Source organism: Falco punctatus (assembly GCF_963210335.1).
Source record: "Falco punctatus genome assembly, chromosome: 12".
In the NCBI taxonomy this organism is placed as follows: domain Eukaryota; kingdom Metazoa; phylum Chordata; class Aves; order Falconiformes; family Falconidae; genus Falco; species Falco punctatus.
Window position 1 is genome coordinate 30,117,765 of NC_137592.1, and position 16,642 is coordinate 30,134,406.

A 16,642-nucleotide genomic window follows, 5' to 3' on the forward strand; every position below is an offset into this window, starting at 1 on the left:
TACAGGGTCTGTGATTTGGGATTGATCCATGCTTGTAGCAAGCACAAGTGATGGTTAGTTGGTGCAAAAATGATTTTGGTGTACTTTTGGAGAAAAAAAGCATTTGGTGTACTTCTGCAGAAAAAGGCTCTTGTTATGGATGCCAGATAAACTGTCTAGTTTCTTTTGGTCAGAACATCCATTCCAGTGGGTTCCCTGCCACAAGGAAAATATGTTCTGTGCATGATCCATGTACAAACACAAACCCATACACCAGGTGGTGATGAGGGTGCTTGGTGAGAAAACATTTTTGTAAGAGCAGTGAAAAACATGTTGCCCCGACCCAATTTGTCAACTAGAAATAGTTACAGTCTTCCTCAAAAATGCTTAATATTGGTGTTTGAAAGCAGCTTAAGGAACCAGAATAAGTTTTTGTTCTCATCTTTTAAAAAGTGGAGCTGGAACTGTAAAGAGCATTTCCTAATAAGGCTTTTAGACCCCTGTTGTCTAGTTTGGCCCCAGCTGACCAGTTGCAGTACACTACAAAGAGGTCTTTTTCCTAGGTGCTGTGTTTTTTCCTGTAACAAAAGAGAAATGTGAAGAAGTGGATTAGTAGTGACGAGTGGCTTTGCAGAATCTCTCGTCTCTGATCATGTTTATGGTTAGTGAGTAGGCACTGAATAAACTGGGGTGAAATGGGCAACGGGCTCTGTATCACTGCTGAGGTGCTACACGCCTCCTGGGAAGCAGCCCTTCACGAATGGTGTCAACAACTGGTTTTACTGGCAGCCTGCGCCCAAGAATGAAAGGTGAAATGGGCCAGAGCCTGATACTGTACAAGTATTTTATTCCTGAAAGTTTTCCTTGCAGATCGTATTTCCAGTATATTGAGGAAAAGACAGATACTTACATTTATACTGTCTACCTTTAGACGTGTCTTGCTGGACACAGAACATTTGAAACGTAAATCGGAGGGTGACGCGTAAGAGCTGAGGGTGTAGGAGTAGCTCCTGCGCTGCCTGGCAAGGTGTTTCAGGTGGAGCAGCAGACCCAGCTGATCAGAGGGGAGAAGGTGGTTCTTAAAGACAGCCAGGCCTTGATGTCTCCTAGCATCTCAGAGAGGCTTTTTGTTCTTATTTACTTGTGGCAACAAGCAGACTAAATTGAAACACTATTGTTAGCCTCCAGGGCCGCTAATCCAGTTCCTTAGTTCCACTAATTACTTGGTGGGGCTGTTTGTTTGGGAGGCGATGCGGGGAAGGAAGTGCAAGGAGAAATGGCATGTGATAGTTGCAGTGCTTCACACTCGTGTAGATGTTCCAGCCAGCTGTACAGCTATATTAGAAGCAAAGCACAGTACCTCAACCAGCGACACAGCGCTGGGAATTACAGGTATTGTGCAAGCCCTGGAGACTGGCTTATTGCCTGAGTGACTAAGAGACTGCGCCGGTAAGAAGCAGGAGGAGGGATATTTAGAGGAGGGGTGGGTGCAATACAGATTTCACAGCTTGCTTTGCAAAGAAAGTTCTTTTAGACAGCAGGCAGACAATCTGGGAGCACAGACAGAACTGTGACAGTAGAGTGCAATAAGCTGCTATTTAGCTGAGTTTTCAACATCTTAGCTGGGTGGAAACCTTGCTCCTTAAAAGCTTGTGTTGGCAAAATCCATAGGAGGGAAAGGCCTTGACCACAGGGCACTGTGAGGGGAGTGAGGGCTGGCGTAGGAGGCACAGTACGATTAGCCATATGTGGAGCTGCTCCTCTGGGGGATTTGGTCCTTGTCAAGTAAAGAAACCTTTCTCACCACTCTTCTCCTTTGTTCTTTCCTCTTGCTGTATGATGCGTCCAGATGGGTGTTGCTTCAAAGGAGAGTTGGACACCTGGAGAAACCATTCCGGGTCTCACTGGAGTATGTTGCTAGTGGGAACAGGAGTGTAGCCGCTGTGGATTCCTTTGCCATGAAGAACTGCAGCACAGGTAATGTCGAGTATTTTATTGCTTCTAACTCATAGTCTTTTAATGCCTTTTTGGAGAGGAGCACAAATTCTGGCTGCTACAGAACCTTCACAGAATGAAAGGTTCTCACCAAATCAATCATTTAGATAAAAAAACAGGGTGCTTTCCAGGAAAGACTACTTGTAATGTTGCCCTACAATTTTTTAATGTTTTGAAGGAAACAAGTTGTTGGGATTTTTTTTTTCTCTTTGGAAAAAATTTCTAAGAAAATTTCACTTTGGGAGAGCCAAAGTAGTACTCATCTTGACTTGCCAGATGCCTGTCCTGACAATTTTCTGCAGTAGAAAGTAGAACAGGTGAGTGGTTCCTAGACAGGCAGCTTACAAGCCATCTTTTTGATGTTCCTGGTAACAAATTTCAGGGTTGTTTTTTAAACAACTGTGGAAAACTTGATTCTAATAAAGTATGCCTGCCTTTGGCGATGTTCCAAAGCAGTTATGGCCGAGTAACCCCTAACAGCTCAATGTAGTGCATGGAATTTTAATAATGGGCAATGTTAATGCAGGTTACTTTTTTAAATACAAGCTCTGTTATCAAGTATGTAAATTTAGTGCTTCATGCCACAGACAGCTGCATTTTAGTTCTGCCAGCTTTATGGAGCTTGTGAATCATACTGAAATCTTTAGGTGTTACGTCAGTGAAGAGTATTATTTCTTAGAGCACTTAACACATTACCTTTTGTCCATTTTATTTATTTGGAGTACTGCTGAGTTGAGCTGCATGTCCTTCTTTTCAAGCTGTCTAGGACAGGTAAATCTGCTGGAGAATAGATGTTATTTTGGTTATTTACGTTGCTCTCCACAAAGGCCAGTTGTATTAGGGGGTTTATTGTGCTGTCTATACATAAAGGCGATCTCTAAGCTGCAACAGAGAACAGCCTGACACTGCTCAAAGTGTGAGGCATGTCCAAACAGAATGCGCCTGTTCTGCTGATGATGTGCAGAATGCGTCTTGGTGTCTAACGGAGGCTGAAAAGAAAGTATTTCAACTCCCCAAAACAAAAAAGTGAACGGGACAGAAGTCATTCAAATCCACAGTGCTTTGAGAATTCATTGCCACAGATTTCACAACAGGCTACGGGAGATATTCAGCTCCCATGAAGGTGTATGAATTATTCTCTTGGGAGCGCTTGAAGGAGAGCCATAGTGACGGACAGTCAGTGGAGTGAAAGCATGATGTTGGCTGAGTGAGCTTATACCAGTTCTGGGCACCGTTCTACAGATGACAGATGTCAGTTGCTGAGGCTATTTAGATATATTGTGAGCAAAAGGAGGAACAAATCTCCCATTTTGTCTACAGATTTGTAGCCATTGGCTACTCCCCTGCTCCGCTTACAGGACACGGTGTATGAACAATACCACCAAGGAATAAAGCCACTTGTTCTTTTTTGGCTTGGTTGAAACCACTAAGCCTTTTGCACACAGCTGAAGAGGTGGTACTGTGTCCTTTTACAAGAAAGATGGTGGTGGTGAACAGCCGAGGGTGGTATACCAGGTCTGGACGAAATGGGAAATGCAATAAGAAAAGATTAATCTAAATCTAATTTTTCTGCAGCTGTTAGAAGCCTTTAGGCAGCCTAGCTACTTGGATGCCTTGTCACTGAAGCACCTAAAACACAAGTGAATTTGGGAAAGAAACATCTGAGGAAGAGTCGTAAGCCTGCAGCCTATTTTTTCTAACCTTTTTTGAAGACTATGTAAACAACTTAAAAAGAAATTAAGGTCCATAGGCAATCTTAGGAAATCAGGCTACTATTTCCATAAGTGGATACAGGCTTTGGATCTGAATTAGATGACAACAGGGGCTTGAAGAAGGTAGGAGTTTGAGGCTGGTACTTGCTTCTGAGCATTAGCAATTCCATTTTTTGAGTTTTTTAATCATGGAAAAGATGGGATTTTTATTGCATTTGAACTGAAAAAATAACAGCTTATTTGATACTGAATGGGGAATTAAAACTTAAAAAACTATTCAGATGCTGCTAAAATTGTGAGTTTGGGTATTTTTTTTAAATTCTAAATTTAAAAATTCTAGATTCATATCCCATCTAACTACAAATTGTTGAGTGGAAACATAACTCTAATCATTGCAATGTCTTAGTTATGCTCCACATTTCCCTTTCTTCATTCAACAGTGCGGCAGATTAGAAAATCAAAGTGATTTTTCACTTGAGTATCTTCACATTTCCCAGTTCCCATCATATAATGACTCTTGATTGGGTCAGTTTGCTAGAAAAAAGGAAAGCCCTTACAGACTGTGGGGTTTCATTTGGTTTTGGTGGTGGCTTTTTGGGGGGCGAGGTGGTGGTGGTGGATTGTTGGGTTTTTTGTTTTTGTTTAGTTTTAAATGCTCGGGATTGGCCAAACTGTATTTGGTGCATCTTTTACCAACTGCTTGCTGTAGTTCATCACCACTGTTCTTCTGATGCCCTCCATCCTCTGGCTTTAATTCTTTATGGGGGCTTCTTAGCACTTGACATGTGCTAAGTGCTTTTTGTTTTTTACAGTAAGTTTTCCTGAACCATAGGATTAGGTTTTGATCAGAAAGCCCCTGCAGTCAACAGAAAGCTGCTTGGACTTCTGTAGGTTTTGGATCAGGACAGTTAGCAGGTAGCATTGCCCATCATCCTACAGCTAATTGACTTTCAATTACTGTCTGAAATGTGAAGCAGAATGTATTTGTCAGCATGTAAAGCCTAAACTATTGATTGTCTAATTTGTTTTATTACAACTTACTATTTAAATACGTGCAGTATCCAAAGGGGGAAAAATATTACAAATTGCAGGGAAGTAATATATTAATTTAATAGTGTCAGTTAAGAATTTGTTCCTTCTACAAGTGAAGTAATTGGTACAGTGGCATTTTACAGTTGATGGTAATTTCTAGTAATAAAAATAGAGTTCATTTCCTAAGTAATGTATTGACTTATTAATGATATTTAATGGTTTTCTTACTGATTTTTTTATTGCAGTTGTAAATTAATTAATTTGCTAACTTATTTCCAAAAGTCTTGATTAAAGTATTTAATAGTAAGCACAAGTAAATGGCAAGACACTGTTTTACTTAGCAATGTTCGATTTGCCAGTTCTAAGTAACTTTTTAAGTAGGGGGTGTGGAGATCAAATGCTTCTAAAACGTGTTAAAGGTTTAATGATGCTCTGAGGCAGTTAAAAGCAGTTATTTCAGACACTCAGCCTGTCCAAGAGGAAGCACTTAGCTTTCAAGTTTTCAAGCTCAGTAAGCAACATAAAAAACATACTTATTTTGGAGAGGGGAGAGACTGTGTGTCGTTGATTAGGTGAATGCTTCTGTCCACTCAGCAACAGCTTCTTTTCAGTAGGTACTGAAAGTACATAGAAATATACTGATTGCCTTCAGAGCTGGTAAGCAGTTAGGTCTGTAATGATCTCATGGTTGTAATCCATATGCATATTTCTGAAATGAGGTTAATGTTTTACTAAAAGCCAAATCATTGATCCAAAGCAGAGGACCTCTCAAGAAAGGAGAAATTCTGAAGACCTGAAGGTGATTTTACTGGAAGAAGAGAGTGTGAGGGAAGAGTAAAAATGTGGACTTGTAGCATGTCTGAAGAAATATGAGCAACTGCCAGACAGAATTTTTCGTGATTCTGTTTAATAAATAGATCTATGAATCAACTGCAAGAAATCAATAAGGGCTCTCTCCAAACAGGATTACTTATGTTATCTGAATCATTACTGAAATGCCGGTTTTGTGTATTCAGACAAAACCTGAATATGTATCATTTCAGTTTTCCCACGTATGCTCACTTTCTGCAGTTTGTCTTATAAATTAATTTACTGAGAGGATTTTGTGGTTAACTGAACTTAATGAAATACCAGTGAGCCCCTTTTCAAAATGAGTTCTTGATGCTTCCTACTGGAAAATTGCCTAGAAAAGTTAACCTCTTCCAAACTGAGAACTGAAATAATATCGGTGTATCCAATAGAATCGTAGAACAGCCCAAGTTGGAAGGAACCTCAAAGATCATCTGGTTCAACCTCTCATGGGAAAGGGAGCCTAGGTGAGATCATCTGGCACCCTGATCAGCTGCATCCTGAAAACCTCCAGTGAGGGGGACTCCACCACATCCCTGGGGAGGTTGTTCCAGTGATTGCTTGTCCTCATGGTAAAAAATTTGAACAGAGGTTTCTAAGTGAAGTCCCACATAACACAGGGCTAATTTAGTTGTTAAGAATTAATTGATAAAAATTTTGTATAACTTTTAAGTTGTTTCACTTGAGTAAAATTGCAAGGTGTTTACAGAAGATTTATTTAACTGTGTCAATATATTTTTTATTAATTATTTGCTTAGTTGTAATTATGGGACAGTGGAGAGAAGATGTGTCCCTTTAGTGGAACCAACCATGTCTTCTTATATGGTCTGGAGATCCACCACTGCCCAGAAATTCAGAGAAACAGGCGAACAGAACAATGAGCATATTTGGTGTTGTGCCATTGTTATAAAACTGAAAAATAGACATTAAAAAAAATAGTAGTTTTACATTTCAGAAGTAGTTGTCTTTATTTAAGGTTTAGGACCAACACTTACCATAAGACTTACTTGGCCTATCGGGTCATTTTTGTGTAAAGGAAACTGGAGAATTTCCTTTGGTGCTAACACCATGCTTAAGTAGCTTACCAAGCCAGAGAATAGATCCAGAGTTAATTGAAGTCAATGGAACTATTCAGTATGTTTGGATTAAGTTCTGAGTACCCTTCATTAAAAAAAAATAAAGAATAGGCAGATTGGCTGCATTTTCCTTGGAGTGGCCTATGCTATTTATACAGTTCCACTGAGCTGGTTTTCCTGTGGATCTAATTTCACTAAGTAGGCATTTGGAAAAGCCTTACTATTTTAAGAATATTTGCCTCCAAATGCTTTGGCAACTACCTTCCTCCCCATTCACCTCTGCTCCCCCCATGAGGTAGGACTGATTATTCTGACTTCAGGTTGTGTGCCAAAAACCATCTCTAACTTGCTAGTGTTTTAATCCTGTAGGGATCTTGTGTTGGATTAAAAACTACTTTACAGATGAATGTGGTGGCTGTAGTGAAGTTAAATCATTTTAAGGTAATTCCAAAGTGAAAATTATTTCACTTGTGGTTTGAGCCCATTTGAGTAAAATAATTTTAATGCACTTGTTATGGGGCTTATCTTTGTTTTCATTTTTCATTTTCATCTTTTTAAAATTAAGTTATATTAATGCTAGGAATAAAAAAAATTAAACAAATTTAGTCTTAATATTGTTTCTAGAAAAGGCAGAGTAACTCAATTAGAGGTAGAGGAGCTTCTTACAGTAGTGAATTAGCGATTATGCATTTCTGTTGCTGACTGAACACCAGCTTCTTGCGGAGCCAAATTTAAACAATGATGGTTATGTTAATAATGTAATCTATTTAGAACAGTAGTTGTACTCACCAAAGGGTGGATGAACCTGAATATTTAGAGCATTTGGTTTTCATAGGTCTGTCCTGCTAGTATGTTGGTGAATGGGACCTTGTGTCCTGTGGTTTTATTAAGTAATCAACTGATCATATATTTGGTTTTTTAAGGTATGAGGAGGGAGGTAAAAAAACCATTTGAGATGGTGTAATAATGCTCATAAAACTGGTCTTTAAAATCGATGCATTCATACAGGTGGCAGAAGGGCTGGAATCTACCACAGCAGGATCAAACATGTGTGTTTCCTAGACAAAGTTACTCTCTTAGCAGAGTGGGCAGGTTCATCTACTCTAATTCAAAAAAGGTTAGGTGATTTGGGTTAAGAAACAGAATTGAGCAATCTCAGCCCTTAAAATTCAAAACTTTAGTAATCAAAAGAGATGGGCTTGCTCATACGAGGTACTGGAAACTGTTTGAAAGACAGTGCAGATTCCTCAGTTCCCCTGCAAATGCTGGCAGTTGTGGTCTTAAGTACTTTTTAACGCTTTGAAGAATTGGCCAATACATTATCTTTTTAATGCTGTATATGATTTTTATCCTGACCTTCTCCCTTAATTAAGGCTTATTTCAACATGGGAGCCATTGATTCAGTGGAAGAAAATGAACTCTGTAATCTGCTTTCCCCAAATTGAACTTATTTTTATTACTATTAATTGCTGCCACTTAGTTCTTGTGATGTTTTAACTGCTTGGATTTATTGAAACAATCATAGGATTCACTATTAGCACTTGAGAAATGGGGAGGACAACGATGATTTATGGATGACCCAGTGATTTTAAACTAGTATTACCCCAGATTCAAAGTTGATTCCATTGTGTAAGTAGGATGATAATCTGTCTCTCCATTTTGCTCCCCATAATAAACCCCTACATTTTCAAAAGACTGCTAGCCTGTAACGGACGGCACGCCAAACCTTGATTTTGCTAAAACAAAGTCAGGGGTAGTTGTGCTCTGAGTTTTGTTTCGTATAGATCCATGAAGTTCCCTCTTAGATGTAAGAAGGGGTTTTGATTTAAACAGGACTGATGTTGGAAGATGTTAAGACCTGGCTATGCAACTTGATTCATGTTTGTGAAGAATTGCAGTGGTCTGTGAGAAGAGGTGAGAGACAGCGGGGAAGCTTAGAAAGAGAACAGAGGAGGCAGATGATCAAGCATAAAGGATAAGAGTCAGGCTGTGTGAGCAAAAGAATAAATGAGAGAGGGAGAGATGAGGAAAGGAGAGATGGTGATAAACCGGTAACACTGAAAACAAATGACAGAATATTGGGCAGGAATAATTGGTCTAGATAGTGGAAATGATTAAAGAGTTTGACCAGTTAGAAAGTGATTGGAGTAAACATTTACAATCCAATTAATTAACTAGAGCAATCAAACTTAATCAGATAGCCACTCAATCAACCAGACTGAACTAACTTAATGGATAATCTGTTGAACAGGCAAAGAAATCAAGTGAGACTGGGAGAAATTAAGTGAATTGTGCAAATTGGATGAAATGCACAAGGATTAATCAACAAACATATAAAATTATCAAATGCAAAGATAAATACGTGGGATATTCAGGTGGAAGCTAGTCCCTTTTCTGGCATGACTCACCAGAGCCCGAGGGACATTGATGAGCAAAATAACTTTTGGAAGATGAAAAACAAGAATGAGGAGAAGATGGGACAAGAAGGAAAGAAGATTTTCTGTGTGTGCTTCCAGGTTGTAGAAGATGAAATAATGCCAGCAGCAAGGACGTTATTTTTTTAAAAGCCTGCATAAGTGTCATACATACCGATGCTGGATTCGGAGGTACCACTGCTCTGTAGTGGCACAATGCATGCAAGAATGAGAAGAGGTATAATTCCTCCTCTTTCTTTGCCATGGCAAAAAGTTCTTTCGGTTTAGGCTCAGGGCACCTCTATACCTCAGGGCTTCTCTTTTGAAGTATTCAGGTTCAGCTTGTTTTCTGTGTCTGAGAGGTCTCATTGCAAATCTGCCCCAGACTTGCTATAAGACCCTGTTCAGCTCTTCCCTTTTCTTGTCCAAAACCTTCCCCTTTCCGCTTGCTTTGTCCTGCTGTTCTGTTTCTGAATGATCTGCTGCAGTTAGCTTTCTTACCAAATCCATTGCTGCACCAAACCCCAGACATTGTTTAGTAATTCTGCGCTGTATCTAGTATGGGAGAGGTGTGACACATTGGTGCCAGCAGTGATGGATATGGTGAAGTAGATGCTCTGCAATGGAACAACTGAAACCAAAAAGCCTCGACCTTGTAATTCCAAATCAAACCCATAATACATAAATAGACATGCCAGCTGACTGAGCCCGGTGCATCGATTTATCTCTGAAAATTTTAAGAATCTGTAATGAGGGAACGGAGTTTTCTGAAAAGGAGCACGTGCTCTTTCAACAAATGAGACTTCTTTATGCTATATTGGGAAACTCACACCCGGTGACTACACATCAGAATCTTGGTCAGAATCATTAAACCTGTACGTTGCAATTCTTTTACTTTGAAATCATGAAAAACGTGGGTAAAAAGAGGAACTTTCAAAAGCTGTCAAGTGACTTAGGAGCGCAAATTAATGGGAACCATGCTCCTTAGTCTGCCAGGAGTTCTCAAAAATGCCATCATTACTGAACTGCACTGAGGCATGCCTTCCACCTGTGAGGATGAGAAGGGACAGGCTGTGCACAGCGCTTCCATGGAGGCAGTTTTACGGAGTACCTCCATAAATGAGGCATACAGGGCTTTTATGAATTGAGCCTTTGAAAGCCCTGCTAGTAAGGCATGTTGATCTGGAAGTCACACACAGATGATAAGATCTTAAGTTACAGTCAGGTTTTATGACGTGAAAGAATTTTAAGAATACTTTTGTCACCCCTTCCTTAAATGATTGCCAGCTGAAATGCTGAAGTTCTGTACAACTGGGAGGTTGCAAACACTTAAATGAGTCAGCTGGATTCTAGGTGCAATTCCATCCTGTAGTGTTTTGGGGCATGTTTGATGGAGTAAACCTGTAAGCAAAATAATAAGTTTAGAAATGTTTTTCAGATCTACAAGGAAATATAATTTAATCAACTCTCACAGAGAGATTTTATCATGTTCCAAAAATAGCATCAATGATGGATTTTTCATTTGATGTGAATAGAGGTGAACAAAGCAAGTATTTTAATACCTAATTGACGGTTGGGAGCCAATCTGTCTGGTTCGGTGAGATGGTGTGTTGTGGCATTCCGGGATCTAAACTGTTTTGGTTGATTTGTGTGAGCCACAACCTAGAGTAAATGATTTTGCAGAGACTACAGTAGTTAATGTTCCATGCACTTAAGCCTAAATTATGTACTGGATTTTCAAAATGTCATTTAGAGCTGTAAGCAACAACTGCATAAATCCAGCACCATATTATACAGTACAAAAAAAAGATTAGTATGTGAAGGGTGAGATTTCGATATTTCCATAATATTATCAGTGTTGCTATTGATTTATAGAAAGTCACTGTTGACTCCTTAAGCACCTCGTGGAATAGCAGTGTATGTACATGTGTTTATGAACATGTGTTAATGAAACCATAAGAAAAAGAAAGCAATCACTGCAAGATCTGAAACACTAAGTGTAAAGTTTTGGCAACAGTATTAACTCATCAGGGATTTTTATTGTACACATCAGTAACGAAACAGTAGTAAAGTGACTCACCTGTCTAAAAAAATTCCCAAGACAGCAAAGAATGGAAGTATTTAATGTACGTGAGCTATTTCCCAAAGTAAAGGAAGTGAGTAACTATGAAGTAATTTGGATGGGCCTTCAGCTAGTCAAAGTTGTAAAGCATGTTGCACATCATCACATTAATTGTTGGAGCTTATATGTTTATCAGAGCTTTTGAAAAAGAAGGAGCCTGAGAAGAGGTTTGATAGGAACATCACTGATTTGGATTTCAGGTTCTTTGTGATTGCTGGGCTCTTCACAGCCAACAGAAGAGTTTGGTTTGGAAAGGTTTAAGTTGTAGCTGTTTTTTTTATTGTTGGTAAAGGAGGCTGGAGCCAATGCTTAGTGTTTGCAATGATACATATTACTATAAAGTTACTATAAAGTTGTTTTTTAAAATATTGTCTTGCAGAATACATTTTATACAAACTATATTTTCTAAAATATAACTTGCAGCTGGTCAAGACCAATGAGAAATGCAAAATAACATTTTCTATTGTATGTTGGGGAAAAAAGTCCTACTCCAAGAGATGTTTGACCTGCTTGTCTTTGCAGAGAGTCCTTTGCAGTGGTCTTCCATGCTTAGGGTGTTTGTCTTCTGATTTCATCTTTAGGACACCTCCAACTTCCTCTGTTCCCAAGTGAAGTTGGGCAGTTTCTCTCTTGTCGGCAAACCTATTCCTCCTCTTTCCCTTTAGTCATAAAACATTCCTGCCTACCTAATCTCATCACAAAACCTTTATGGCAATTATTACTCCTTTTATAAGTTTATATTCTAGCAAGTAGTCTTCATCTTAATTGTTGATTTGTAGAATATGGGCTAATTTGTGACTTTGTGTGGTTCTCCTTAAATTATAATAAATGTGCTTCTACATGCTTCTTCTGTTACCAGCAGTACCAGACACCAGCAGTGTCCGTAGTGCGTTACAGTTATCTTTCTCAAGTATAATAGGAGTCAGAAGTCAGAGCATTCTCTGGTTCATATTATTTTTTGACTTTTCAACTAAACAGTGCATTCCTTTCCTGGATGGTAAAGGTAACTGCCAAAAGGAAACGTTATGACTGGGTGTCACCAGGATGGCAGGATGCCACCAAATGGAAGTCAGTTGTGCAAAATCACTCTTCCTACACTGCAAGCCCATACTGGTGGTGGTCTGTAAATACTACAGAGGAGTTGATTGCTGTCTCCTTTTATTCATTTTGCTATAACATCTCAGAGCAGTACTCATCTATATGTCTGGTCTGTGTGCACTGAATACAAGCAAAGGACAAAGAAATTAGGTTGCAAATTCCTTAGCACAAATACAAAGGCAAGCAGCAACAGGTTAATAAAGACCAAAGCCTTTGGCCTGGCCACAGTGAGTGAACATTAGATTAGCTGACATCTGGGATGTAATTAGTTGGGATGAAATGGAAAATATTTTAAATAGCCCTTTCATCGATCTTAGAAATGAGAAAGAAGTAGTGAGCAAACAGAATCAGGCCATTTGTGGAGGCAACAATAACCAGCAGTTTACTGGTGCATTCTAACAAGTTTTAAGTCAGGGCACTTGACTGATGAAACAGGAAAGAGGGGAGTTCACAGAATCCCAGAATGGTCGGGGTTGGAAGGGACCTCTAGAGATCATCTAGTCCGACCCTCTGCTGAAGCAGGGTCTCCTTGAGCAGGCTGCACGGAGTCCCATCCGAGTGGGTTTTGATTGTCTCCAGAGAAGGAGACCCCACAAGCTCTCTGGGCAGCCTGTCCCAGGGCTCTGTCATCCTCACAGTAAAGAAGTTCTTTCTCCCATTCAGGTGGAACCGCCTATGTTGCAGCTTGTGCCCATTTGCCCCTTGTCCTGTTGCTTGCACCACTGAACAGAGCCTGGCCCCATCCTCTTGACACCCACCCTCAGGATATTTGTTTGCATTGGTAAGATCCCTTCTCAGCCTTCTCTTCTCCAGACTAAACAGGCCTAGGTCTCTCAGCCTTTCCTCATCAGGGAGATGCTCCAGTCCCCTCATCATCTTTGTCATCTTGCTGTCAGCTTTGAGCTTTTAGTTAGTGCTAGGCACTGCCTAGGCCTGCGACCGTGTTGGTATAATTGAGCGCTGTCTCTGGGGTCTTCTCTTCAGAAAATTGCGCTCATTCCAAAAGTTACTCGGGCAGACAGCTTGGTCATGGCAGAGCTTCACTGCTTGCCTAAGGAATCTTGCTGTACTTGTGTGGGTTTTACTAAGTGCCAAGTTGTTTGTAAAGAGAGTGTAGGAAAGGCATTAGGTGAAATGAAGACAGTTTCTTTCCCAGTTTACAAAGCCAAACAAAGGACTTGTCCCTTTCTCCTTATTTCTTTTTCTTAATAGTGTATAGAGACCTCTTTTTTAACACATCTGCATTCTGCTGATGCTGGCTGCTTTTTTTTTAGCATTAGAACAAAGGCCAGAATATATTTTCAGCAGATAGAAGACAAAAAAAAAATCTTCTTCTAAACTCCAACTTGCAAAGCTAATCCACAAGCAGTTTAGCACAATTCTCAATCTAGACCTCAACTGAACTGTCAGGGAATGAAATCTGTATAATAAACCAGTCATCTAATTCACGATATCACAAGATTCAATCTCCTTAGGCAAGATTTAGTTCAGACGTTCTGATGCTTTGTTGTATGAAGTTAGACAAGGTGGTATTCATCTTTTGTGACTTCAGCTATCTGAAAGTTAGGCATCATGTCAAAGCTAGTTGCTAGGGCCCCTCTGTAGTCAACAGAGAGAAAAAGAGGCACTTCAGAGAGCAATTCATTCCACCTTTAACATCATAGCATCATCAGAGTGTCAGAAAGGGGACAATGCTTTGCTTGAAGAATTGTAGCCTGGAATTTCTAACAGAACTATCCTTTTAAAGCCAGCGGGTGCTTTAATATCTGTAATCTATAAAGTCAGCCCACCAGTTCCTCACTTTCAAATGAATAGTGCCAGGCAAGGAATCTTTAACCAATGGATTGTCTATTGAGCATCCTCGACACTCACTGGTTAGCATGCTAGATAAATCATTTTATAGTAATAATTTTGCAGTTTATTCAGAGTCTCTTAGAATAAAACCTGAAAACAAAATTAAACAGCTGTTGAGTGCAAGATTAATAGTGCTATTCAGGGACCCTTTACAATACCAGCATTACCAAAACGAGCTGCGTTCGTGCAGCTCTGACAGGATGCTTCCAGCCAGACCTGGAATCCTCTCTGCACTAAAACTAAAGCCACCAGCTGTTCTGGGAAACCTGTATAAGTTAAAACCCAGAAATCAGCCCTGAGATTTACCCTCTGTAGATGTTTTATAAATAGGTCTAGAAAAGAATATATCTTTTAAAAAAAACCAAACAAAAAACCACTCCAAACCAACAGCTCTTTCACACAGAAGAACATTCAGATATAGAAGTGGTTTGTCAAAAGTAAAGTGGTTATTGGTAGAAGCAGAGCTACAGCCAAGAGCCTTCTAATGGAGCCCTGTAGATTATATTGCTTCTCTGCATCCTTGCAAAATCACTTATATGTAAAAGCTTTGATTTTATTTATTTATTTTTTTTGACCACACTACTTTATGGGAGACCTTAATGAAGGCTTGTTGAAAAATCTACTGAAATTGAGTTCCAATTTGACATTGGATCCCATGCTGCTTTCCAAAGAGTGGTAATAGAGGATCCACATTCCTTACCAGTAGGTACAATTCCCTCTCTTGCATTATCTTTTTAATTTTTATTACCCTTGTGAACGACTGTGTCACTTCTGTTTAAGCAGAAGCAGTAACCAAATCCTTTAATAAAGCCTTAAACAGCAGTGCTTCTAAATGAGGTTAAGATCTATATTACATGCAACATTTGCCTTGAACCTTAATTCGTCCTGCATCTTCAAGGATATCTGGTTACCTTCAGGAGTTAGTAATTTCAATTCCAGTTCCTGGATATCATTGAATTCTAGCCTAAATTTCAACTGACAGGACTTAGTTGGTATGATATAACGTTGAGTCAAATGCGGAAATTTCTACTCCATTGTGGTAGTATAATCAATGTTTCTTCTTTATCAGGAAAAATTAACCCAAAATGTTTTTATTTTCTGAACAGAAAATTACACTAATGTTGGGTGTTTTTTTTTTTTTTTTTGTTATTATGTGCATTGTGTTTTAATAATTTTAAATACTCTTCTGCAAAAAAATTCTGTTGTTACTATTTCCTATACATAAACACACCCTTTTATCTCCATCTTTGATTTAAAGAAAGGTCCTTCTTGTGCAGCTCTAAATTGAGACAGAATTTCCTCTGAACTTGAACATATTTCCAGTTGCTTTTTTCCATTCTCCTTGGTTTAGAAGCAAACTTGAGCTGAATATCTCAGATAAAGATCAAGCTGTGTTTACGAGCTTTCCCCAAGGTGCACAGGTAATAGGAGTTTGCAGTCTGATGTTCCACAGTATGCCCTCTTTAAAAAAGGGAAAGAGAAGTACTCCCTCTTCCATAAATTGCTTTGCATGGAATAGTAAGAATATTATCATGTATCAGAATTATCTCGTGTATTAGAATGATGTTTTTTAAATGTGACTAGAGCACAGTCACTGAGTTGCGCCTCTACCTTGCAGCACAACTATTGTGACTTTGCTCCTCTAGTCTTTAAGCAGGTCACAAGAGTCTGTAAGATGTTTTAATGCAACCCAGAGAGCAGCTGCCATTTCAAAATGTGAGAGGTTAACATAAAATCTTTGAGTAGGTAAGAACTGTTGTTCTGGTCTCACCTGTCTGACTTTGAAATAAATTTGGGAGTACTTGCACATGCTGCTTCATCAGAGGATCAGGAGGGAAAGCAGTCTGAACAGATGGAGGCAATAACCTCTCCTGCCAGTGCAGCAGGGGGAGGTCTACCTGCAACCAAAGGGGCTTACCTGTACCACACCTACAAATAACTCTGGGATCTCGTTACAGTCCGGTTTAATTCATTGATGTTGACAACCGTGAGCTTGAAGTGCTGTTGCTATCACTAGAACCTTGCACTGCCTGGGATTTGTGGAGGAAAATACCTTCATCTTGTGAATTTGTGACTGTACAGTTGAAAATACTTGGGGTCTGTTGACTCATGGAGAGTAACATCTGTAGAAAAATATAAGAGAGGGACTTTGCCATGTTTGCAGTAGCTGGGCTAAATACTTATAACAGATCTCAGGGCCCTTCTGTGGCGTTTTTTGCTGCAGTTTCTTCAAGCAGCAGATCTGTATTGTATCGAGTATGAGTATCAGCAGAACTCAGAGATGGGCATGTCCTGAAAGCACCTTTTTGGAGAAATAAATCACATTTTTAAAGCATCTCTCCACCTTCAAATGCATGTCCGCTAAAAAGAAGCTTTGGCCCAGACTTGGTGCTGGTAGGTTTCTATTACTATTTTCCTCTACAATGAAAAGCAATTTCCACTTGAATTTTGGAAATCTGAGCAGTTATAATGGTATCAAGTACTCCAGTGACAAAGTCTGGAAGTAATTTT

At 39.4% G+C, this 16,642-nt stretch overlaps 1 protein-coding gene across 1 annotated transcript in view; it reads left to right on the plus strand.

The window, feature by feature from the left end:
• ALK (ALK receptor tyrosine kinase) overlaps positions 1–16,642 on the plus strand; it is a 357,284-nt gene that overhangs the window by 247,677 nt on the left and 92,965 nt on the right. Inside the window, exon 8 of the mRNA XM_080408812.1 lies at positions 1,829–1,956. Coding sequence (XP_080264938.1) covers positions 1,829–1,956 — 128 coding nt within the window. The remainder of the gene's footprint in view (positions 1–1,828; positions 1,957–16,642) is intronic.